Genomic DNA, 25,676 nt, shown 5'->3' with positions numbered 1-25,676 from the left:
CTCATAACTCCGCAAATTTTCTTTTCAAGTACATAATCCAGTTCCCTTTTGAAAACTAGTATTGAATCTGCTTCCACCACCCTTTCAGGCAGTGCATTCCATTTCAAATGCAGGTATTGTTGTTGTTATTATTATTATAAAACCTTCTTGTTTCTCTTGCAGAATATCATGCCAATTTCAGCCGCCATGTTTCGGAGTGAACGGAAGAACAACATTCCCCAGTGTCCTCCACGGCTCAATGTCCAAATAATCACCCCAGTCGTGTGGAGCCGAATGCCCAACGAGTTCTTGCAGATCGAGATGGCACGTGTGAGTGAGCGTCACGGCTGGATGTTAGAATGCGTGGACCCACTTATCATGATGGCACTGCACATTCCAGAGGAGAACAGGTTAGAAATAGTCCTTCCAAAGTTCGTTAATGGAGGGAGATGCTGATTTTTATGTTGTGTCATTTTCGTTGATAAATCACTTTAATATTATAGGGATTATTATATTAATCCTTACATTTGATATTAGCGCCCTATCACGTCTTCAAGAGGTCTCAAAGCGCTTCACAGGATACACTGTAAAGTGAATTGACTGTATATTTGGATTGTTTACAGATGTATCGACATTTTGGAGCTCACCGAGTGCAAAGATCTGCAGAAATTCCACTATCACACGTTAAAGCTGTACTGCGCTGTGTGTGCATTGGGCAACAATCGGGTCGCCCATGCCCTGTGTAGTCATGTTGATGAATCCCAGTTGCTCTACACTATCGAGAACACATACCTGCCGGGCCTCCTACGCAGTGGCTATTATGATCTACTGATCAGCATTCACCTGGAGTCAGCCAAACGCAACAGACTCATGATGAACAATGAGTTCATTGTCCCGATGACTGAAGAAACCAGACAGATCACATTATTTCCAGACAGGCGCAAAATTCATGGGCTGCCAGGTGTCGGTCTCAGCTCTTGCTTGAGACCCCCACTCCATTTTGCTTCCTTGTGTTTTATCGGCACAAGTGATGACCGCTTTCAGTTCAGTCCCGAAATCCCCCTGGACATTCTCAAGACCAAAGCCATCAACATGTTGACCGAGGGAGTCAAAGACGGTGGGCAGCACACAAGGGACCCTGTGGGGGGGAGTGTAGAATTCCAGTTCGTACCCGTGCTAAAACTTGTAAGCACCCTCCTCATCATGGGTGTGTTTGGTGATGAAGATGTGAAGCACGTGTTGAAGATGATCGAGCCAGAAGTGTTTGCCGAGGCCAAAGAGGAGAGCAGTGAGAAGAATGAAGATGAGAAGGCAAAGACGGAAGAAGCCACGAAAGCAGATGAAGAACAGGAAGAAGAAGAAGAAAAGGCCGAGGAGGATGAGCAGGGAGTGGAAGAAGCAGAAGAAGTGAAAGAGGAAGAAATGGAGGATGGACTTCTGCAAATGAAACTGCCAGAGTCTGTCAAATTACAGGTAGTAAAGTAACTTATTTAGGAGTACGGAACTATGTCCTGATAGTAGGATTGCCATTACAGATATATTATGTTTTAACATAATAATAATCCTTGCATTTGATATAGCGCCTTATCACGTCTTCGTACATGATATCACGTCCAGCGCCTTGGGATGTCTTCCTGATGTGAAAAGTGCTTTGCAAATGTAAATTGTTGTTCGAGACGTCTCAAAGCATTTCACAGAATACACCGTAAAGTGAATTGAGTGTACTTTTGTGGGCGAAACATGGCAGCCAATTGCGCACAGCAGCGTCCCACAAACAGCTGTGGATTGAAGTGACCAAATTATTATTTTTTTAAAAATGATTACACCCGGAAAAGCGATCTGCCAATTACCTTTAAGCAAGTGAAATATTCTTCAATTTCCTGATAGACCTTTCCTTTTCTTCCCCTCCCCCCACCACCCCCACCCAGATGTGCAAACTGCTGCAATTCTTCTGCGACTGTGAGCTCCGTCACCGCGTCGAAGCAATCACTTCGTTCGCTGATAAATTTGTTGACAACATGCAAGTGGATCAGAAGCAACGCTACCGGGAACTGATGCTGAACTTCAGCATGTCTGCAGCAGAGACCGCCAGGAAGACACGAGAGTTTCGCTCTCCGCCACAGGAGCAGGTGGGAAAGAGGGTGAAGAAATACCTTACAAAGTGCAGGGGAAGAACATCTAGTTCATTATAATACAATAATAATAGTCCTTGCATTTGATTTAGCGCCTTATCAGACATCTCAAAGCACTTCACAGCATATACTATTAAAGTGCAGTGACCCGCAAACAGTCGTGGATTGATTGACCAAATTATTATTTTTTTTAAGGGATTACTACCCCCGGAAAAGTGATCCGCCAATCGACTAACAACCGGGTTCCTACTTACTGCTAGGTAAACAGGCCGTGTGTGGAGGAAGGAAACTTGCCCAACTTTGTGCCCTGCCCGGGAATCGAACCCAGGTCCTCTCGCTTGCAAAGCGAGTGCTGTAACCACCAACAATAACAACAGCAAGATTACATTTGTATAGCGCCTTCCACGTCGGGAGGACGTCCCAAGGCGCTGGACATAACCATAACATAGCCACTGCGCAACAGGACTCCACTTTGATTCATCTTTCATTACTTATTCGGTTCCCTGTTCAATAGTTTGATTGTAGCTTTAGTACGCTCTTTGGCAAAGCGTTCCAGGTTGCTCTAGCTTCAGCATGCTAGGATTGTAGGATTCTTAAAAAAACATTTTGCTAGCCCATGTCTGGTTGCAATTCTTCCTTTTAGATCAACATGTTGATGCATTTCAAAATGGATCCAAGTAAAGAAGTTAACCCAATGCCAGATAAAGTGAGGAACGTGTTGATTGACTTCCATGCTGAACTTCTCTTGCATTGTGGTAAGAACCGGCTATCCTTCAAGAGAACTACTGGAATTTACCTGAAAGGGTAGTGGAAGCCGATCCAATAACAACTTTTAAGAGAGAAGTAGATGGGTATTTGGGGAGGACAGGATTGCAGCGCTGTGGGGAGAAAGCGGGCCGGTGGGATTGAGTTGGATTGCTCTTTTAGGAGCCCATGGGCCGAATGGCCTCTTTCTGTGCTGTATGATTCTATGACTTTCAATCTCTCTATAACCACAGTAGTTTGCGAGGTTTTATTAGCTTTGATATCCTGATGCACAATATTTCTCTCCGGCTACGGCTATCACAAGATCATGTGGGATGGAGTTCCGGAGGGTGGGGCAGAGAGGCTGATGGTGGGGCGGGCAAGGCAGGGGACGTGAATCTGGCCAGAGCCCGCTGAGCGGAGGGAGTGAACCAACGTAGGGGGTTAGGAGGTCACAGATATAGGGAGGAGCAAGGCTGTGGGGTGCTTTGAATGTGAGGACCAGGATCTTGAACTGTATCCTTTGAGTTCAAGATTGGTTTGGAGAAGATGGGCCATCTGATCTCATCCTTCTAGAATACCCACCCTACTGTCTCAGTGCCCTGGCCTCAACCATCATCCTGGCAACCTGTCCCAGTCATGCATTACTGATGGTGGCACAAGGGACAAGCTGGAGGCCGGATCTGCACGGTTTCAACATTTAACAGCATAGAGCTACCAGGAATGGTGAATGCGAGTCGAGAGGCTTTTAAAGTCCTGAGAAAATGCGATTGAAATTGTGAGGCTACGTGATTGTGGTGGTTTGTTTTCTCTGCTCAAGAGGAGTTCTTGTCTGTCAGGCATTCAGATTGAGGAGGAAGAGGAAGAAGAGGAGAAGGACACGTCTCTGAAAGGCCGCTTGCTGAGTCTCGTTGAGAAGGTTAAAAGTTTAAGAAAGAAGGAGGACACTGAGGACTTGCAGGGCGAAGAGGAAGAAACGAAGCCCAGTGAGTATTATTTTGATGTGAGATTATAGATACATCACTCATTTTATGTAATAATAATCATAATGCTTGCATTTGATATAACACCTTATCACATTGTTGAGACGTCTCAAAGCATTTCACAGAATATATTTGCAAGCGAGAGGACCTGGGTTTGATTCCTGGACAGGGTGAAACGTTAGGCAAGTTTAACAGTAAGTAGGAACCCGGTGTTAGTTGATTGACGGATCACTTTTCTGGCGGGGGAATAATTGCTTCAAAAAAAAGGGACACCGCTGTGGGCAATTGACTGTCGCATTTTGCTCACAAAATACAGTCTGTATAATACAATATATTATATAATAAAATATAAAATAATGTAGACCATGATAAGGCCATAATATTTCACCCACAAAATATACAGTCAATTCACTTTACAGTACATTTTGTGAAGCGCTTTGAGATGTCTCGAAGATATTAAATGCAAGGATTATAAATTGTTTTAACTTGTACTGAACAATAGAACCAGAAAACACGGCCTGTGATTGAAGGGGATTAAATTCAGAACAATTCCACAGAAACACTACTTCGGTGAGCGAGTAGTAATCTTTGGAACAGGCTCTCTAGGGAGACAGATGGTGGGAACAGAAAATGTCACAAGAACAAATGAGATGTATTTCTGTTAGAAAATAATATTTCAGGACACAGTATAGAGTTTGGGACACGACACATGCAAGCGACTGCCAGGATGGTGGAAGGTGAACTCGGTGGAGCTTGGTCTTCTTTCGCCTAGCAAATTCATATATTCTTATGGTTGGAATTGGCTGCTTGGTAAAATGCAGTAACATATCCAATGTACATCTGAGAACGTGAAGTATTTTGCGGGTCTCACTCACTGTAAGTTGACTGTTGTTCCAGTTGTTGTGTAGATGATTAATGCTGGCAGCTGATATGCTTGAACCGCAGGCCTAGGACATAAAACCTAGCTCTCAGCAAACAGAAGGTATGAAAACACTCTCACCAGAGGTCAAATTGCAGTTGCTTAGGACATTCCAGTAGTAAAAAATAGTTCTGGTCGTTTGAAGGCTGTGGCCCAGTTTATTTCAGGACTCCCATCTATGGTAATCCAACATGGTTTGCATGTTAACTAGCGGACATCAGAAAGCAGAGACAGTGGTACAGCTATCAGTATCATCCCTTTCTATGGTGAGTGCAAAATATCAAAGTAACAGAGGGTATAAACAGGGGCCAGTATAAACACCCAGGTGGGATTGTGTAAGAAAAGATGAGATTTTTCCAGATGAGAAAAACACAAAATCACTGGGAATCTAAGCCATTTTCTGCTGATATTTAATTCTAAAGCAGGTATACGCAAGCAAATTCTTCTTGAAGATCACATGTCGTCACAAACACCACTGGGTCAGTTTGACGGCATCCAACTTAGCACCAATCATGGATTTCCATGCAGTTTTCTTAGTTTTTATTCACTGCACAAGTCTACATTAATCGAGAGTTAACACTGCTAAAAAAAATATTTATGTAAGGCAACAGGGCAGAGCAACACACTAGCGCAGCAATGTAGAGTCTTGTAAGTCCATGTTAATAATTGTGTAGGCCAATAGAGAAGTGTGGAAATATTTCCCCCAAATTGCGGGGAAATTAGTCGGGATCTGCGTGAAATTGCGGGGAGTTGGCTGGTGCTGTTGAGGTACATCTTACTGCCAACCTACATTTTTTTTCACTTTATTGATAAATATTAAATAGAAGGAAATACCACATATTAGATTGTGGCTAAAGAAAAATTATTAATTTCTTAACAAAAAGTGGATGGTCCATTTGGAGCGGTGTGTGTGTGTGTGGGGTTGGACGGGGTGGGGGGGGGGGGAATACCAGCGCGGGCCTGAAGATCCGCCAAAAAACTCACCTCCACCTGCCTCTCAGGGCCAAGACGGCAGACGGAAACAAACCCAGAGAGAGGGATGTACAAAATAGTGCTTGATCCATGCAAAGTTGATTGATCAATGATCAATTTATTCTAATCCAGATTTTTCCATTGTTGTTTCCCCTGATAATCGACTCCCAACATTTTTCCCTCCTTCGACGTGAGACCAAGGTTCCACTCCTTTCCCCATCTTTGAACACCGGTGTGATATTTGCCATCCTGACCCCAATTGGAATATTTGCACTTTTCATCGGCTGCTAAATGGATCAGTCAGAGCTCCCACGATTTGGTCTTTAACCTTCCTCACCGTATTAAGTTGATAAAACTTGTGTATTACTTCCTTATTGATATCCGTACATAACAGCTGTTGCTTTGCGTCTATTGCCACCTCTCCCAGTACTTCAAAGGCATTGCCGATGACATTCGAACCAGCCTCGTTTGTTGGCAGGGATTGGAGGGCTGTGTTGGGAGCTGGGATTCTTCCCACTCAGCTCCTGTTAGCCCTGCAAGCCAAAGCCCTAACAATCATTCCAGCTGGACAAAGCAGCACTATCCTCTCAGACAGTGCTCTCACTAACATCAATGTGGAAACTCATTGCAACACGTACCCAAACCAAGTCTCAGTGCGGTTTTAGCTGATTAGATTCCAGCAATTAATTTAAAGCGCACTCTGGGGTTCCTAAGGCTTGGCTCTTGTCACTTGCCCTTCATGCTTTCTGGAATTGGGTATGGAGCGTGTAGCCCTCCAGGGAAGGAGTATGTTCCATTTGTGACCCAGGGAAATTTCCATGTCTAGTGGCATACATTATGTGGAGTCACGTCTCGGAGACATGATGCTATATCAAATGCGAGGATTATTATTGTAGGTAAAATTGGGTCTGGTTTGGATACATACTGCAATGAGTTCAGACATCTAACTGACCGAAGCAATTCACTTCCCCCTCCATTGTGTTCAGATATAATACATTTGAAAGAATCATAATATAATTTGCAGAATAATATTTTAAACTTGAAGTGACTCGAGAGAGGTTACTGACCGACCATTTAGCAAATGGAATCAATATATTTGTGAGGTCTGGTGCCACTGTATGTCCAAAGCATGAATTGCATATGCAATTTGTAAAAGAACAAGCAAGTCAAACTAATCTTTAATAATAATAATCCTTGCATTTGATACAGCGCCTTATCACAACTTCAAGACGTTCAAAGCGCTTCACAGAATATACTGTAAAGTGAATTGCCTGTATATTATGTGGGCAGCATCCCACAAACAATCATGGATTGAGTGACTATATTAGTATTATTTTTTTGAACATGGACATACAAATAATGAGTGTGTTACTTCCTGATAAAGGTACACTCCAGGAGCTGATCTCTCACACAGTGGTGCACTGGGCTCAGGAGGCTTTTATCCAGAACCCTGAACTGGTCCGACTGATGTTCAGTTTGCTGCATAGGCAGTATGATGGTGTCGGAGAGCTTATCCGTGCTATGCCCAAGGCTTACATCATCAACGGCACCTCTGTGGAGGACACTATGAATTTGCTGGAATGCCTAGGGCAGATCCGCTCATTGCTCATTGTCCAAATGGGCCCAGAAGAAGAGAGGCTCATGATCCAAAGCATCGGGTATGTTGAATTAGTGGTTTATTAATGATTAATAAATTAATAAACTAATTTACTTAAATCGCTGCCTCGTGCTCGACTGCCTCCTGCATGTCCCTCGTGCTCTCCGTTCCACCATCGGTGGCCGCGCTTTCAGCCACTACACCCCAAAACCCTGAAATGCTCTTCCTGTATCCCTCCCTTCGCCTTGCCCTGTCTTTCCTCATCTTCAGGTCGCACCTGAAGACCTTCCTCTTTGACCTTTCCTACGGTCACCTCGCCCTTCCCTCCTTGTCGACGAAGCCGTCAGCGAAAGGTCATCGACTCACTGTCCTCTCTCCATAAATGCTGCCTGACTTGCTGAGTGTTCCCAGCGACTTCTGCTTTTTATTATTAATGTAGCAAGACAAGCCTGATCACTGTACACAGCAGCCAGATGGTGATTATCCTATTTTTTCATTACTTTCCAGAAACATCATGAACAACAAAGTCTTCTATCAGCATCCAAACCTGATGCGTGCCTTGGGAATGCATGAAACTGTTATGGAAGTCATGGTGAATGTGTTGGGAGGTAGAGATTCCAAGGTATTAAACTTTCAATGTGAATTTTACACAGCAGATGGTCCGTTTTATGATTAATTTGTGTGTCAGCCTGCCTGCCTCTGAGACTGAAGGTTGGGACTTGTATAATCTAAGTTAATAATAATAATAATCCTTGCATTTGATATAGTGCTTTATCACATCTTCGAGACGTCTCAAAGTGCTTCACAGAATACATTGTAAAGTGAATTGACTGTGTATTTTGTGGGCAAAACGTGGCAGCCAATTGCACACAGCAGTGTCCCACAACCAGTCGTGGATTGACTGACTAAATTATTTTTTTTGAAGGAATTTTATCCCCGGAAAAGCAATCTGCCAATCGATTAACAACCGTGTTCCTACTTGCTGCTGGGTAAACAGGTGTGTGTGTGTGTGTGTGTGTGGAGTAAGGAAACTTACCCAAAGTTTCACCCTGCCCGGCAATCAAACCCAGGACCTCTCGCTTGTGAGGCGACACAAGGCTTTACCGAAGGCTTTACCAATGTGGCAGCAATGTTTACATATCTTAGTTCCAATTTTCTATCAGTGTTTTCACTCAAACACATTCTCTGATTCACAGGAGATTCGCTTCCCCAGAATGGTGACCAACTGCTGTCGATTCTTGTGCTACTTCTGTCGTATCAGCCGTCAAAATCAGAGGTCCATGTTTGATCACTTAAGCTACTTGCTGGATAACAGTGGCATTGGACTGGGTAAGGAATGGGTTTAAGGCTGCACAACATTGTTTCCTCATGTCCCTAATTTATTCTCAGGTAGAGCTTTGGATCTTGAGAAGTCGTTTCCCCTGAACAGTTAGTAAACAGAATTGTTTCTTCACATACTAAACTGCTTTTCTTGGCAGTCAGAACGTTACCTTAATTTTAATCTGGGTTTTTCTACGTTATGTATTTGATATTGTTGGCCGGTTTAGATTGTTTTCTATATTAAAAGATCCTGAAGGAAAAACAATTCAGGTGTCTTCAGAACACAGTGAAGAGGAATGGTACACAGTTGGTGAAAGAAAAATGGAAAGCAATTGAACGCTTTGATGTAAATAACAAAAGTCTGATTGGTAGGTAACAGTGATGCTGATGGCATAGGTCAATAAAATGTGCAGTGAATGAGTAGCTTTATTCTACCAATGTGCCCCCTTTGGAAAGTAGCAGCTCTCTGAACGCTACCCTGCTTGAGGGGGCGCTATATAAATGCAAGTTGTTGTAGTAGTACAGCCTTGATGCTGCTGATCTTGTCCTCTGTTGCTATGTAAATAAAAACTAGTCGAGATTGTGTTCATGAGTGAGACTTTTAACGTCTAAAAGAAGTAACCACACAAGAGAACCCGCAGTATGTTATGAGAGCTCGGCCAAAGACTGAATCATCGAGACTGTGAATGAATCCTGCACAAAACGCTTCCATGTTGAAGGTGCTTTTACCAACTCTTTTAACATGACGTCAGCCTGCAAGTGTGCTTTTTAAACTCATTGTTTGTCTGTCTGTTCGTGCCTGGTTGATGTGTGCCTTGAAATGACTGAGTCACACAGCGTAGGCGGCTAATGTTCAGTACTTCTTCTTTCACTGACACATACATTGGAGATAGGTCAGATTTCATCTACACTTTTATTATCAATCGTGTATTCCTATTAATCCTAATATCAGCAGTGTTGGAAGCTTCCAAGCGTTGGCATAAATCGGTGCTTCTCATGAGTCAGTCCCCGTTGCCACTCAGTGTAGTGACTTTGATAATGTGCAATTATAGTGGAATTTTGCAATGTTGCCACACTAACCTGCCGGAGGATTCCTTGCTCCTAGTTCACCAGTGTTTCTTCTCAGAATGATAGAAAGTTACAGCAAAGAAACAAGTCACTTGGCCTCCCTTTTCAGCCACAACTCTGGAACCCTCTCCCTCAATCCATCCACCCCCTCCCTCCAAAGACCTTTTCGATCGGACTTACGGTCAATTCCCTCCTCCCTCTCCCCCTGACTCGTTGTCAGACTCGGTCACAGTGAAGCGCCTCCAGGACGCTACCCCACGTGAAGGGCGCTATATAGCCGCAAGTTGTTGTTGTCTGCTGATCTTTTTCTCCAGGTTATCCACCTAATCTATTCTCACTCTCCTGCGTGATCCACATACCTCTCAATTTCATAGAATAGAATCATAGAACCTTACAGGCACAGAAGGAGGCCATTCAGCCCATCGTGCCAGCTCTTTGAAAGAACTATCCAACCAGTCGGACTCCCCAGCTCTTACCCCATAGCCTTGCAAATTTTTCCTTTTTAAGTACCTATGAAGTACCTTTTTTTAAAAAAAAAGTGTTTTAATTCTCATTTAAAATAATCTATGGACTCCTCTTGGTGTCTGATCAGTTACTTGTTTGTGTCAAGCGCTCCGAGAAGCTACCCCGCATGACGGGGTGTGGGGGGTGGGGTGTACATAAATGCTTGTTGTTGTTGTTACTATTCCTACCCTTTTGTTTCATGAATCAGAGAGTAGCTGCTCTTTTGGGAGTGTGCTGGGAAACCAGGGTTTCCAACAAGTGTACCATGTGCCTCTGTAGCTGCACGCTCTGGTTTTGTAAGAAGGTTTGTTGGTTGAGAATTCGCCGGACCTCCCGCTTTGTTTCCTCCACCGCTGCACTGATTTTCTTCTGTTCCTCCAGCATCGTCTCCATTAATCTTAAACGCTTCTTATCCAAGTCCACTTTGGATACTTTCTTCCTTTTCCTCGGTTGTGCCTTACACCTGCAATAATAACAACAACAACAAGATTACATGTGTATAGCGCCTTTCCCGTCGGGAGGACGTCCCAAGGCGCTGGGCAGAGTACAGCATTTCAGACCCGAGCTGGGGTTGGGGGGGTAAGGGAGGGGGGGGTGGCCGATGGCATGGTAGAAGAGGAGGGTCTTAAGGGAGGCTAAGGAGAGGGCGAGGCGGAGTGATGGAGTTCCAGAGATTAGGGACAGAGTGGCTGAAGGCTCTCCCGCCAATGGTGGGGCGGGTGGGTCGGGGGACGTGGAGTAGGCCAGAACCGGCTGAGCAGAGGGAACGGGCGGGTTGGTAGGGGGTTAGGAGATCACAGAGGTAGGGTGGGGCGAGGACCAGGATCTTGAACTGGATCCTCTGAAGGATAGGGAGCCAGTGGAGTCGGGCGAGAGTGGAGAAGATGGGGTCACGGAGTTTGGTGCAGGAGAGGATACGGGCTGCAGAGTTCTGGATTATCTGCAGCCTGTGGATAATAACAATTATTAATAATAATAATGTGTAGTAAGAGTGATTACCTGTGCTGTTCTGCACAAAATGACAGCTCAGTCCATACATTCAACACATTGAAGTCTATTACCAACCTGTCCGCTCCCTCCCCTCAGCGGGCTCAGGCCTGCTTCACGTCTCCCGCCTGGCCCCACCATTTGTCGGAGGGACCTTCAGCCTCTCTGCCCCCACTCTCTGGAACTCCATCCCAGTCCCTCTGCCTCGCTCCCTCCCTTGTCTCCTTCAAGACCCGTGTGAAGATCTTCCTCTTCGACCGTGCCTTTTGGTCACCCTCCTACCCCTACCCTCCCCACCCTCAAACCCTCCTGATCCCAACCCCAACTAGGTGGCACAGTTAATAAAGTTCATATTAGCAACAACAGGCCAGTCAAGCGAGTCCTGGCTTTCTTTTTGCCAGTGATTGCCTTGTGACTGGTCAATCGGAAAAGGAATTCAGAGTAGACCTGGGATGTCAAAGAGGGGTTGTATTGCACTCACCTGACTTGTGAACAATGAAAACTGGATGAATTTTCCATCAGGTTCGATTCGTAAGAACTTGCTTCAGACAGCAAGATATCAGACGTACTGGAAAACGTTGGTTGCTCCAGTGGGGGTGGGGGTGAAGGTGAGGGAGCTTCTGATCTGGTGGTTGAAAGCAATTCCGGCAGGTCTTCAGTTGTGTTGGTTTCATCATGTCCAGGGAATTGGGAGAGCATTCTGTGGAGAGCCTCATAATATGGCCAGTAGGAGGTTGAGGTTGCACACGTAGCTTTGAGTTTCCTAATGAAAAACAGTTACACTTTGAAATGTTTTTGTATCATACTTTAAGTGGCAAAATAAAGAACCTTCCTGCAGTAAATTCCACTTATTTTGACAAAATCGGGTCCTGTCTCCACTCTGACTCCACAAGGCCTTTTGCTGTGTCCCATCCCTGTTATCGATACTGGTTCTGATCCCCTGGCTTTATGGTTATGTGGTTCCTGCATCAAACACCCCATCAAATCATTCACAATAATAATAATAATTGCATTTGATCTAGCGCTTTATCATGTCTTCGAGACGTCCCAAAGTGTTTCACAGAATATACTATAAAGTGTGTATTTTGTAGGCCAAACATCTGCAACCGGCTCCGATTGAGAGTGAAAAGCTATTGATTGTACAAACCCTTCTGTACTTGTCTTGTGGCAGCTCCACAAGATTCAACTCCGCTTGTTCTCCCTAGCTTTTCAGTAGAACAAAGCAAGAAAACACAAGTCTGCCTCAGTAAACGTGTAGAACTGGCTCTGGCCTTGCTGATGTGAAGTGATGTCTGGAATGCACTGCCTGGAAGGGTCGATGGAAACAGATTCAATAACAACTTCAAAAGAGAATTAGATAGATACTTGAAAGGGACAAATTTGCAGGGGAGGGTATGGGGAAAGAGCAGGGGGAGTGGGACTGATTGGGTGGCTCTTCCAAAGAGCCGGCACAGGCATGATGGGCCGAATGGCCTCTTTCTGTGCAGTACTATTTTATGATTCTGTGTGCTGACTTTCCGCACTTCCTTCTCCATGACGACCAAATTGCAGAGGTGGCTTCAGGAATGTGGGCTGGACAGCAAATTGGACTGGGATAAAGCAGGCAGTCAGAACTAATCATCTGACCTCCAGGAGGTTGGGTGAGACAGACCTTGGAAGATGAGACGGTGGGACTCGGACAGGAAGTCAGATGGTGATCACCTTAAAACGATCAATTGAGAAAACCACTTAACGCAGCCATTAAAACCATTGACTACTGGAGAACTTGTCAAAGACGACCTATGTCCTTAAGCACACTGAATTGAACAACGATCTGCAGTAGAATCGTTAGAATCTGCATCAGAATTCCCTTTTCTCACTTCTTGGACCAAAACATATTTGTGGGACGTCGCTGGGCGCAATTGGTGCCACGCTTCGCCCACAAAACGCACAGTCGCTATACTTTACAGTATATACTGTGAAGCGCGTCGAGACGTCACGAAGACGTGATGAAGTGTATCTGAAATTATTATTATTTTTGAAAGAAATCTGTTGAAAGAAAATACGATAGGAAAGAAGTCTGCACTGGAGATATCAGTGCTATCATAACCCCCACATGTAGTGCTTACCTGTACTGAAAGGTTAAATTGGTAACTTTGGTTCGTATTTGATCCTTATCACGATTTTTCCCGGTAGCTTCGAAGAATTCTTCAGCAATTCTCTCGTACACTTTCGCATTTCTCTTGGCTGTTCGAAGATCCGACAGATATTCTTCCCAGATCCGTATGAGTGCTCTCGTTTCAACCTCGGTCCAGTTACTGGATCTCTTTGCTTTGTCTAGAAAAGCAGCTGAACTGCTACTACCACTGTTACCAGCTGCCATTTTGGAAATGCATCATCATATCGTGAGAGTGAGGTTTAAATATCTTATCTGGGAGAGTTCATGACTGTTGACTAATTGAAAAGCTTTCAGATACTGGCAAGGCTGTCTAAAACCCTTTTAGCTCACATTCAAAAGCTTCCAGATAAAAGGGTTGCTGACAGATGACTAATGCGGGTTCTTTCAAGTCGAAGCTATTGGATGAAAGCTTTTAGCCAGCACTATCTGTAAGGGGGTGTGTGTGCTGGAGTTTGCCATTTTCCTAATGCATTTAAATACTTAAAGCTGTTGGAACTGGGTCTGTTTGTTCTTGCAGTAAAGTGTCTGTTGTCAAGGAAACATTATGTCTGTAGTGCGGCCTAACCGATGACGTTACCTTGCTTAAAAGCTTTTAATTGGTTCTCTTCGTGTCTGCAGAATGCTCTTTAATTCTAAAAGCTTTGACTTGAAACCTTTTGAAGTACAGCCATCTGGCAGACGATTAGTGTAATTACGAATGAAAAATCTGAACTGCATTTGTTCCATTTGACTGCCACATTATTCTGACTCTCAGTCATTGACGACAGAAAAATACTGTGATTTGAGAGGGAAGGCTTGCTTAGATCCTAATGTTTTCCTACTGAAAACACGATGGTTCTTCTTTATCCTAAAAAGGGATATGAAATGTATGAATATACCGTGCAAAATTGACATTTTACTAAATAAAGTTTCCTCACCAATAACCATTGTTCGTTTAAACCTATTACAATTCTTGCTGTTATTGTAAGATGGAAATTAGCTCTGTTTACTTTTCAAAAGTATGCATAATAATTACTTCCTAGAACCACAGGAATGTGTGGCATGATAGGAGCCCAATTGCCCCAAGAAACAACCCATCCTAATTCCCTGCTCTTTCCCATACCCTCGCAAACTCTTCCTCTGCAAGCGCTTGTACCTTTTAAATTCAATAGCCTCCTCTTCAATAATAATAATAATAATAAATGATAATAGTCCTTGCATTTGATATAGCGCTTTATCACGTTTTTGAGACTTCAAATGCGCTTCACATGATACGCGGTAAAGTGTAGTGACTGTATTTTGTGGGCGAAACACGGCAGCCAATTGATAATTAATAAGAATTGCTGTTCTTGGAATCTGCTGTGAAGCTATCCTGTGGTTCTATTAGATTTTAACTTTGATGCAAAAATGCTATGACAGCGACTGACAATTGTGCCCAGAGGTGAGTCTGTTGTTTTGAAGCTGTTGCTGATTATGTTCGTGATTTGCCTTCAAGGTATGCGCGGTTCCACACCGCTGGATGTGGCAGCTGCTTCGGTCATTGACAACAATGAGCTTGCATTGGCTCTGCAGGAACCAGATCTAGAGAAGGTAAAGGAAAATATTTCATTATAATAATAGCAATAAGAATCCTTTGAGAGACCTGGCAAACGTTGGGCAAGTTTCCTTATTCCACACGCCTCCGTTTAACTAGCAGTAAGTAGGAACCCACTTGTTAGTTTTTTGGCCGATCGCTTTATAATTCGCGGTCATAATTCCTCAACAAAAATGTTTTAAAAAAATCGGCACTCAATCTACGACTGTTTGTGGGACGCTGCTGTGCGCAATTCGCTGCCGCGTTTGGCCCACAAAAAAACACAGTCAATTCACTTAACAGTATATTCTGTTAAGCGCTGTGAGTCGTTTCGAAGATGTGATAAGGCGCTGTATCAAATGCAAGGATTTTTTAAAAATATATACAAATTGCATTTTTATAGCACTGGGCAGCATCTCGGAGCACTGGAATAGCACCTTTCACATTGGAAAGTTATCTTAAAGGGCTTAATAATAATAATCCTTGCATTTGATATAGCGCTTTTCACGTCTTCTCGACATTTCAAAGCGCTTCACAGAATAGACTGTAAAGTGAATTGACTGTATATTTGTAGGCGAAACGCGGCAGCCAATTGGGCACAGCAGTGTCCCACAAACAGTCGTGGATTGAAACTGACCAATTTTTTTTTGAGGGATTATTGTTGTGGAGTTAGGAAACTCGCCCAAGGTTTCACCCGGCCGGGAATCGAACCCAGGTCTTTCGCTTGCAAAGCGACTGCTCTAACCGCTGAGCTACAGGACTCCACAAGATGTACTGTAAAGTGTTGTGACTGTGTCATGTGCAGGGAAACTCTAATTGCTGCTTTTAATGTAATGATAAAAACATCACATTGATAACACAACACCCTTGTGGGGATTATGTACACGATGTAACCCGGAAATCAGGCCAAGAAGTTCTAACTTTAGATTTTGAACCTTCTGTTTCTATTGTTAGGTCGTCACCTACCTCGCCGGGCGTGGGCTACAGAGCTGCCCGATGCTACTGGCGAAAGGCTACCCAGACATAGGGTGGAACCCTGTAGGAGGAGAGCGTTACCTGGATTTCCTGCGGTTTGCAGTATTTGTGAATGGTGAGGCGCTGGTTTTTATTATTATTATTATCCGTCCAAGTCCCCTTGACGTCGCTTACGATCTTCTTCACTGTTAGCTACACGCCCTGTGTGGGTTTGTTTACTTTGCTTCTCAATCCCACTCTCTGCGCTACAGGGGAAAGTGTTGAGGAAAATGCCAATGTTGTTGTCCGTTTGCTGATCCGTCGCCCTGAGTGCTTTGGGCCAGCTCTGCGGGGTGAAGGTGGCAGCGGGTTGCTGGGGGCCATTGAGGAAGCCATCAAGATCTCAGAGGACCCGGCCCGTGATGGACCAACAGTCAAAAAAGACCGTCGTCGAGAAATGTAAGTCAACATGCTTCACTTAATAATAATAATAATAATAATAATCATTGCATTTGATATAGCACCTTATCACGACTTTAAGACGTCTCAAAGCTCTTCACAGGATATACTGTAAAATAGATTGACTGTATAATTTGCGAGCGAACTGTGACAGCCAATCCACAACTGTTTGTGGGCCACTGCCGTGCACAATTGGCAACCGCGTTTCGCTCACAAAATACCCAGTCAAATCCACTTTAAAATATGCCCCGCGAAGCGCTTTGAGACGTCTCAACGAGGTGATAAGGCGCTAGATCAAATGCAAGGGTTATTTTTATTAAAAGAAAGTAGTTATGATTTACAGAACCAGGCAATTACATTTGTACAGCGCCTTTCACGTCGGGAGGATGTCCCAAGCTGCTGGACAGTCAGGGATTTGGACCGCAGCAAGGGTGGGTGGGGAGGGGGAGAGGCTGGGGATGAGGGAGGGTGGGGGGGCAAGGAGTGTAAGAGGGTGGCCACATGCATGGTTGAAGAGGAAGGTCTTGACGGAGGCAAGGAAGGGAACGAGGTGAAAGGAATGTTGGATGGAGTTCCAGAGAATGGGGGCAGAGAGGCTGAAGGCCTGACTGCTGATGGTGGGGCTCTCCGGGACGGGGGACGTGAAGCAGGTCAGAGTCTACTGATAAGGGTTGATAAGTGTTGTTTATCCAGGTATCTTCCTCTTCATCAGGTTTACCGAGGAAGGCCACGAGGACAATCGTGTCCATCTGGGCAATGCCATCATGTCTTTCTACGCTGCATTGATTGACCTACTGGGACGCTGTGCTCCGGAGATGCATGTAAGTGGGTTCTGAGGGCACGGTCGAAAAGGAGGGTCTTGAGTCGTGCCTTGAAGGAGGCGAGGGGAGGGAGCGAGGCGAAGGGATTGTGGGATGGAGTTCCAATGGTGAGGCGGAGAGGCTGAAACCCCATCCTCTGGGAGACATGGAGCAGGATCCTCACTCTCACTTGCAAATCGCTTCACCCGCCCTGGCACCTCCTTACCTGCTCGCACCCTGCTGCCTTCACTCGGCTGGCACAGGGCTCCTGCACTTGTCCACTCCACTTCTAATGAGTCTCATTTACCATTTCTTTATCCGGTAAACAGCTGATCCAAGCTGGAAAAGGTGAAGCATTGAGAATCCGAGCGATCCTGCGCTCCCTGGTGCCCATTGATGACCTGGTCGGTGTAATCAGCCTCCCAGTGCAGATGCCTGCCTTTGGGAAAGGTAAGGTCAAAGTTACAGTTACATTCGTGGGTCAGAGCCAGCAAATAGCTTGAGCTCGACCTGCAGTGAGTACGCTCAAGCCAAGTTATTTGCGATGCCATCATTCAATCCCAAGACCCTATTTCTGTGGAATCCTGTAGCTCAGTGGTTAGAGCGCTCGCCTCACAAGCGAGAGGACCTGGGTTCGATTCCCGGGCAAGTCGGGGCAAAATGTTTGGCAAGTTTCCTTACTCCACACACACACACACACACACACGCGCGTCTCTGTTTACCTCGCAGTAAGTAGGAACCTGGTTGTTAGTCGATTAGCGGATCACGTTTCCGGGCATAATAATCTCTTCAAAAATAAATAACTAAAAGATAATAAAAATTGGTCACTCAATCCACGACTGTTTGTGGGACGTCGCTGGGCGCGTTGTTTATTGAAACTCAACTCTGGTTTAATTCTGGTTTAATTCTGCTTTGCGACTGTTTCATTTTGGTTATGTGGATTTCCAGATGGTCACATTGTTGAGCCTAAAATGGCGGCCAGCTTTGTTCCTGATCACAAAGCCTCCATGGTTCTGTTCCTGGATCGTGTCTATGGGATAGAAAATCAGGATTTCCTTCTTCACGTACTGGAGGTCGGATTCCTGCCTGATATGAGGGCTGGTGCCTCCTTAGATACTGTAAGTGAAGTGATTTTACACATTCATTTTGATTAAAAACTTATACTTCTAACAACAACTTGCCTTTGTAGAGCGCCTTTCACATCGGGAGGACATCCTAAGGCGCTGTCCAGCGAGGGTTTGCACTCGAGTACGGCGGTACACACTACAGTACTGTACATTTCAGCCGCACATATTTAATCAGCGTTTCGCTCATAAAATGCAGTCACTTTACAGAATATTCTGTGAAGCGCTTTGAGACTCTCCAAAAAGTGATAAGGCACCATATCAAATGCAAGGAATATTATTATGATTATTATTAATATTATTAACTTGGCTTATTTTCTAACTCTCTCAGGTTGCTTTCAGTACCACCGAGATGGCACTGGCTTTAAACCGGTACCTCTGTTCTGCAGTGCTGCCTCTTATCACTAAATGTGCTCCACTGTTTGCGGGAACAGAGCACCGAGCAATTATGATCGACTCCATGCTGCACACAATCTACCGTCTCTCCAGGGGCCGCTCTCTGACCAAGGCACAGCGAGACGTTATTGAGGAGTGCCTCATGGCACTGTGCAGGTGGGATCTCATGCTAATAATTCTGTCAGACGATGCTTTGCCTTGTAGGCGGGATCCTGTTACCTCGGACGTGACAACAACTTGCATTTATTTATCCAGAGTCCTGAACGCAAGTAGCTCCTTGGAGCTTGTGGTGCCCTCCGTTCCACCATCGGTGGCCGTGTCTCAGCCACTCCGCTCTGGAACTCTCTCCCTCTGCCTTGCCCCCTCCCTCCCCACATAAAGACCTTCCTTTTTGATCATCCTTTGGTTCACCTCTCCCCCTGGCTTGTTGTCAGACTCTGCCGCTATGAAGCGCTCTGGGACGCTATACCCTGCGTGAAGGGCACTATATAAATGTAATTTGCTGCTGTTGTTAAGACAGACCTTTTCTCCTGGTCTTGTAGGTATCTCCGACCTTCCATGCTGCAGCATTTACTGCGTCGCTTGGTCTTTGATGTACCAATATTGAATGAGTACGCCAAGATGCCACTGAAGGTACCTTTCCTCAGTTTTTATTGAATATATTTTTCAGGATGTCAGGGAATGCTTGTACATATTCCTGTTTCTTTTTTGGCCCACTCTAGTTGCTAACTAACCACTACGAGAGATGCTGGAAATATTACTGCCTGCCATCCGGATGGGCTAATTACGGAGTCACTTCGGAGGAAGAACTCCATCTGACTCGGAAACTCTTCTGGGGAATCTTCGAGTCGGTGTCTCATAAGGTATAAGCTTAGCACCTCTTCACGTGTTCAGATAAGGGCAGATAGATACTAGTTCCAGGCAAGGTTGGGTCCCGGTGTGCAGCTCAACGCAACATATTTGTGGATTCCTGTGAATAGTGGTTAGAACACTGGCCTCTCAAGCGAGAGGACCCAGGGTCGACTCCCGGCAGGGTGAAACATTGGGCAAGTGTACTTACTCCACCCACACGCCTCTGTTTACCCAGTAGTAAGTAGGAACCTAGTTGTTAGTCGATTGGCGGATCGCTTTTCCGGGGGTGATAATTCCTTCAAAAAAAATAATAGTAATAAATTGCTCACTTCAATCTACGGCTGTTTGTGAGACACCACTGTGCGCAATTGGCTGCCAAGTTTCACCCACAAAATATACAGTCAAATCACTTTGCAGTATATTCTGTGAAGCGTTTTGAGATGTCTCGAAGACGAGGTAAGGCTATATCAAATGCAAAGATTGTTATTGTTTTGTCACAGAGTCTCAGCATTTCTAAGCTCAGAGCAAAGCTCGCTCTATTTTACCCAACATTGGGTCTCTTACATATCAATAGCACTCTGGCTCAGTTGGTATCATGCTCACCTCTCAGTCAGAAGGTTGTGCATTGTCCTTTAGATGATATAGCATAAGTGTTCGTGTCTCTTACAGAAATTTGACGTAGAACTTTTCAAGATCGTCATGCCATGTCTGTGCGGGATAGCTGGAGCATTGCCACCGGATTACGTTGATGCCAGCTACTCTTCCCAGGTGGAGAAAAAAGCCTCAGTAGATGCAGAAGGCAACTTCGACCCTAAACCTGTGGAAACTATGAAGTATGAATACGTTTTAAATTATTCCTCTGCTGAATTTCTGATTCTGTGGAATCCAGTAGCGTAGTGATTAGAGCACTTGTCTCGCGAGCGAGAGACCCGAGGTTGATTCCCATACAGGGTGAAATGTTGGGCATGTTTCCTTACTCCGCGCACACGCCTCTGTTTCCCTAGCAATAAGTAGGACCTCAGTTACTAGCCGATTGGAGGATCGCTTTCTGGGGGTGGTAATCTCAAATGTTTGCCGCGTTGCACCCACAAAAATACGCAATCAATGCAGGTTATCTCTCCATCTCAGTCGCTATCTGTCCCCGTGTCTCCCGTATGGTCCCCAACCAAGTTCTTATGTTTGTTTACAGTGTCATCATTCCTGAAAAACTGGACAGCTTTATTAACAAGTATGCAGAGTATACGCATGACAAGTGGGCTTTTGAGAAGGTACAGATTGTTGCTGCTTTAATTGCCTTTTTTAATGTGTTTTCAAAAGGTTTATATAGTTTCACATAGGAAACATTTCCTTATTCCACACGCCTCTTGTTTACCTAGCAGTAAGTAGGAACCCGGTTGTTAGGTGATTGGTGGATCGCTTTTCCGGGGGATAATAATTCCTTAAAAAACAGTGATAATAAATTGTTTACACAATCCATGACTGTTTGTGGGGACTTCGCTGTGCGCAATTCGCTGCTACATTTCGCCCACAAAATATATAGTCAATTCACTCTACAGTATATTCTGTGAAATGCTTTGAGACGTCTCGAAAACGTGATAAGGTGCTCTATCAAATAAAGGATTATTACACGTCTGCCCCCCCCCCCCCATTCCCCCCACCCCATCCACAGACTACAAGCAGTTTAATGTCTTCTGTGGTTGTGCCGTAGGTTTATTTTGTCCTTCATTAGTTACAACCTAAAACAGAACGGGGTACTTGCAGTGCTAAGTGAATCGGTGGTTCTTAAACCCAGTGGAAAATCTGCCCGGTGTGTAACGAATTCATTCTCATTTTCTTTGTAGTTACAAAATAACTGGACTTATGGTGAAAATATTGACGAGGAAGCAATGACTCACCCATGGTTGAGACCTTACAAAACGTTCTCTGAGAAGGTACGGACAATTCATTGAAACTTCAGCCTTGATCTGACAAGCGCCAATTTCCTCTTTGTCCCTCGTGCCCTCTGTTGCACCATTGGCGGCCGTGCCTTCAACCACTGCACCCCGGAACTCTGGAACTCTCTCCCTCAATCCCTCCGCCTTGCCCCTCCCTCCCTCCCCACCTTTAAATCTCGCCTAAAGACCTTGCTTTTTTGATCGTGCTTACGGTCGCCTCCCCCCTTCCTCTCCCCCTGGCTTGGGGTCAGACTCCCCCACAGTGAGGCGCTCTGGGACGCTATCCTGCGTGAAGAGCAGTGGCATTACACTACACTGCTCTAAGTGGCTTTAAAATACAAGATTTTACCAGTTAATTTTGCAAATGTAACTAATTTTCGTCGACATGTATTCTGTTTGAGAGGACCTTGGGACAGAAATCTAAAGTGAAGAGATGATTGTGTGTATTTTTAGGACAAAGAAATCTATAGATGGCCAATTAAAGAGTCCTTGAAGGCTATGATCGCCTGGGAATGGACAGTGGAAAAGGCGAGAGAGGGAGAAGGAATGGAGAAGAGTGATAAGGGGGAGAAAAAGACCCGCAAGATTTCCCAGTCGGCTCAGGTGAGGGGAGGGGAGAATTTGGTGACAAATCACGATTAATCTTATTCGGATTATTCATATTTATCTGGATCTGTACAAGTTCGAGACATTAGACTGGACTAGAGAGCAAGATAACGTGTCAGTGTTCTGCAAAGTCCCGTAGTGCGCTCACCTCGCAAGCGAGAGAAACTGGGTCCGATTCCTGGCCGGGTCAGGGCAAAATGTTGGAAAAGTTTCCTTACTCCACACAACTCGCCTCTGTTTACCTCGCAGTAAGTAAGAAGATTGTTGTTAGTCGATTAGTTGACGGATCGCTTTCCCGGGGGTAATAATTCCTTCAAAATAAATAAAAATTAATTTGGTCACTTCAATCCACGGCTGTTTGTGGGGACACTGCTGTGCGCATTTGGCTACCGCGTTCCGCCCACAAAATATACAGTCACTGCACTTTAGAATATATTCTGCGATGCGCTTTGGGAGGTCTCGAAGACGTGATAAGGCGCTGTATTAAATGCAATGGTTATTATATTATAATCTAAGTATCTGCTGTTTATTTGACTGTTAGTAAATTTCCCTGAACGCTGTGGTTTTCAGGTTATGTACGATCCTAGTCAAGGCTACTCTCCGCAGCCCCCTGAAATGCTGGTGGCAGCGCTATCCCGAGAACTGCAGGTAAAGAGTTTGGTCGCACCCCAACTGTGCTCTGTCTTACCGATTAACATCTTACTGCCTCACCCGCACAGAAATCCAAGCACCCATCACCCAATCCTAGTCAGGCTCCAATGTTTCCCAGCAATCGACTTCCAGGTCCTCACTCCAGCATCCTCTCCCGAGCACCTCCTCATCGCTTCGATCTTCTCCGATATAAATATTCTGATACAAATATATTGTATGCTTCAAATGTTGTCGGTCATATGTATTTAAGTACTGTTATTATTGTACTATGCAACACACGTATGGCTTACTCTTTGTGTGTGTGTGTGTGTGCTGTATACTTTTACATTTAAATATAATGTGTGGCTAACAAGACTCAAAGGTGACTTCTGAAGACGAGAGTTTGTTTTATCATTAGGCAATGGCGGAGCAACTCGCAGAAAACTACCACAACACCTGGGGCCGAAAGAAGAAGCTGGAGCTACAGGCCAAAGGTCAGACATTTCTCCTGTTTATTTACTGTACTGTATTATTTTTCTCTCCTGACGTGAGTTGTTATGTTGCCCAGAAACCAGATAATTCATCGTTTCCATATCGACTTGTCCGCTCCCTCCACTCAGCAGGCTTCAACCTGCTCCACATCCTCCTCCTGGCCCACCCCACCATCGGCGGTCGGGCCTTCAGCTTCTCTGCCCCCACCCGCCCTCACCCTTTGGAATCCATCCCCACAGTCCCTTCGACTCGCCCCCTCCCTTGCCTCCTTCAAATCCTGTCTCAAGACCCTCCTCTTCCATCCCACCTTTGGACACCCTCCTACGCCCACACTCCCTGCCCCCCCACCCCTCCTGATCCCCAACACCAGCTCGGGTCCAAATCCTTGACTGTCCAACGCCTTGGAACGTCGTCCTCACTACAAACCCGTACACACTCAACGACGTGGTATCAAACGTAAGGATAATTATTATTATTATGTGTCAGACCCCGGCTGACACCAAAAAAGGATTATTATTCTACTGTTCAGGCTCCATTTCTTCCCTTTGTTTCTTTTACAAGGTGGGGGAAGCCATCCACTTTTGGTGCCGTACGATACACTGACCGCCAAAGAGAAAGCCCGGGACAGGGAGAAAGCTCAGGAGCTGCTCAAATTCCTCCAAATGCAAGGCTACTCAGTGACCAGGTAAAGTAGTGCTGACCATTACCCTGAACTCCTGTAACTCATTGGTTAGAGCACTCGCCTCACAAGTGCGAGACATAGGTTTGATTCCCATCAGGCCGCAGGGTTGGGCAAGTTTCCTTTCTCCACACGCCTCTGTTTACCTAACAATACATAGGAACTTGGTTGTTAGTCGATTGGCAGATCACTTTTCTGTGGGTAATAATCCCTTCCAAAAATAATAATAAATTGGTCACTAAATCCACAACTGTTTGTTGGGACGCTGCTGTGCGCAATTGACTGCCGCGTTCGCCCACAAAATATACAGTCAATTCGCTTTACAGTATATTCTGTGAAGCGCTTTGAGACGTCTCGAAGACGTGATAAGGCGTTGTATCAAATGCAAGGATTAATATTATTAAGCACTGATTAATATTATTAAGCACTAGGGTTAGGGTGAAAACTTCTCCCAATTCCCTGAGGAATCAATGCCATTTCTCTTCCCTCTCTAGAGGCATGAAGGATATGGAACTGGACACGTCCTCGATTGAGAAGAGATTTGCCTATGGCTTCCTGAAGAAACTGCTGCAATGGATGGATATAGCTCAGGAGTTTGTTGCTCATATAGGTACGCATTAGCATAGAAGCTGAATGGCTTGAAACCAGACGCTTGAGATATTGTATAGAATCTTACAGAACAGAAGGAGGCCATTTGGCCATCGTGTCTCTGCTGTGCTCTTCGAAAGAGCTCCCAACTAGTCCCACTCCCTCGCTTTACCCCATAGCCCTGCACATTCTTCCTTTTCGAGTACCTATCCAATTCCCTTTTGAAAGCTACTATCGAGTCTGTTTCTACCACCGTTTCAGGCAGTGCATTCCAGACCGTAATAACAATATGTGTCCCATAGTGTAGTGGTTAACCCGCTCGCTTCGCAAGCGAGAGACCTGGGTTCGATACCTGGCAGGGCGAAACGTTGGGTAAGTTTCGTTACTCCACACACCTCCATTTACCTGGCAGTAAGTAGGAACATGGTTGTTTGTTGATTGGCAGATCACCTTTTCCGAGAGTAATACTTTCTTTAAAAAAAATGATAAAAAATCTGCCAATCAATCCATTCGATCTTTCAAAGAATCCGGCTCTTCCTAGGGAAATAATTCCTTTTTTAAAAAAAATGGCCACTCAATCCACAACTGTTTGTGGGACACTGCTGTGCACGTTTCTGCCACAAAATACAGTCAATTCACTTTACAGTATATTCTGTGAAGCGCTTTGAGACGTCTCGAAGACGTGATAAGGGGCTATATCAAAGGATTGTTATTATAGTTGTGACTTTACTTATCCAGCGCTGTTGAGATAGGCTGAATACAATTGGTATCTGAGCACTCACTGTATTTGTTCCCATGTAATGCAACTTTCCCCCCCACAACACAGAGGCAGTTGTAAGCAGTGGAAGAGTTGAGAAATCTCCTCACGAACAGGAGATCAAGTTCTTTGCAAAGGCAAGTATTAGAGGTTGGCCTGGTTTGTTGTGTCTCTGTTGTGTTGTGACTGTAGTGTCTCGTGCACAGCTCATCTGCAGCAAACCAGTAGAAGAGTGAAACCTGAGTCAAGTTTCCTTACTCCACAAACCTCTGTTTAGTCGATTGGTGGATCGCTTTTCCAGGAGCAATAATTCGTTCCAAAAAAAAATAATAATCTGGTCCATCAATCCACAACTGTTTGTGGGACGCTGCTGTGGACAATTGGCTGCCGCGTTTCACCCGCAAAATATATATCAATTCACTTTACAGTATATTCTGTGAGAGGCTTTGAGATTCTCAAAGATGTGATAAGGCGCTCTATCATATGCAAG

General features: G+C 44.9%; 2 protein-coding genes across 8 annotated transcripts in view; one reads left to right on the top strand and one right to left on the bottom strand.

The window, feature by feature from the left end:
* LOC103190328 (ryanodine receptor 1) overlaps nucleotides 1-25,676 on the top strand; it is a 115,896-nt gene that overhangs the window by 39,689 nt on the left and 50,531 nt on the right. For all 7 annotated transcript variants that reach the window (XM_007911070.2, XM_007911068.2, XM_007911066.2 and 4 more), the window contains exons 34-59: nucleotides 163-389; nucleotides 603-1,452; nucleotides 1,908-2,108; nucleotides 2,755-2,866; nucleotides 3,695-3,841; nucleotides 7,114-7,387; nucleotides 7,834-7,948; nucleotides 8,523-8,655; nucleotides 14,838-14,932; nucleotides 15,870-16,005; nucleotides 16,142-16,328; nucleotides 17,041-17,149; nucleotides 17,458-17,578; nucleotides 18,077-18,246; nucleotides 18,584-18,804; nucleotides 19,191-19,281; nucleotides 19,371-19,511; nucleotides 20,170-20,333; nucleotides 20,690-20,768; nucleotides 21,342-21,431; nucleotides 21,888-22,037; nucleotides 22,611-22,688; nucleotides 23,089-23,164; nucleotides 23,724-23,847; nucleotides 24,336-24,451; nucleotides 25,256-25,323. In XM_007911070.2, the coding sequence (XP_007909261.1) occupies nucleotides 163-389; nucleotides 603-1,452; nucleotides 1,908-2,108; nucleotides 2,755-2,866; nucleotides 3,695-3,841; nucleotides 7,114-7,387; nucleotides 7,834-7,948; nucleotides 8,523-8,655; nucleotides 14,838-14,932; nucleotides 15,870-16,005; nucleotides 16,142-16,328; nucleotides 17,041-17,149; nucleotides 17,458-17,578; nucleotides 18,077-18,246; nucleotides 18,584-18,804; nucleotides 19,191-19,281; nucleotides 19,371-19,511; nucleotides 20,170-20,333; nucleotides 20,690-20,768; nucleotides 21,342-21,431; nucleotides 21,888-22,037; nucleotides 22,611-22,688; nucleotides 23,089-23,164; nucleotides 23,724-23,847; nucleotides 24,336-24,451; nucleotides 25,256-25,323 (4,275 nt within the window). The remainder of the gene's footprint in view (nucleotides 1-162; nucleotides 390-602; nucleotides 1,453-1,907; nucleotides 2,109-2,754; nucleotides 2,867-3,694; nucleotides 3,842-7,113; nucleotides 7,388-7,833; nucleotides 7,949-8,522; nucleotides 8,656-14,837; nucleotides 14,933-15,869; nucleotides 16,006-16,141; nucleotides 16,329-17,040; nucleotides 17,150-17,457; nucleotides 17,579-18,076; nucleotides 18,247-18,583; nucleotides 18,805-19,190; nucleotides 19,282-19,370; nucleotides 19,512-20,169; nucleotides 20,334-20,689; nucleotides 20,769-21,341; nucleotides 21,432-21,887; nucleotides 22,038-22,610; nucleotides 22,689-23,088; nucleotides 23,165-23,723; nucleotides 23,848-24,335; nucleotides 24,452-25,255; nucleotides 25,324-25,676) is intronic.
* On the bottom strand, nucleotides 10,273-12,015 carry LOC103190330 (myb/SANT-like DNA-binding domain-containing protein 1). Its single transcript, XM_007911074.2, has 2 exons — nucleotides 11,687-12,015; nucleotides 10,273-10,681 (listed from the first exon to the last, which is right to left on the bottom strand). The coding sequence occupies exons 1-2, from the start codon at nucleotides 11,902-11,904 to the stop codon at nucleotides 10,423-10,425; spliced, it is 477 nt and encodes a 158-aa protein (XP_007909265.2). The 5' UTR covers nucleotides 11,905-12,015; the 3' UTR covers nucleotides 10,273-10,422.

This window comes from Callorhinchus milii, unplaced genomic scaffold (genome assembly GCF_018977255.1).
Source record: "Callorhinchus milii isolate IMCB2004 unplaced genomic scaffold, IMCB_Cmil_1.0 Scaffold68, whole genome shotgun sequence".
In the NCBI taxonomy this organism is placed as follows: domain Eukaryota; kingdom Metazoa; phylum Chordata; class Chondrichthyes; order Chimaeriformes; family Callorhinchidae; genus Callorhinchus; species Callorhinchus milii.
This window is presented reverse-complemented; position numbering and strand designations above follow the sequence as displayed.

Excerpts from the sequence above, each read along its gene's own strand:
- LOC103190330 (XM_007911074.2), bottom strand. The coding sequence starts at position 11,904 with ATGCTCTCCCAATTCCCTGGACATGATGAAACCAACACAACTGAAGAC. Across the intron at positions 10,682-11,686 it reads TTTCATTGTTCACAAGTCAG|GTGTAAGGCACAACCGAGGA; the intron begins GTGAGTGCAATA and ends TTATTATTGCAG.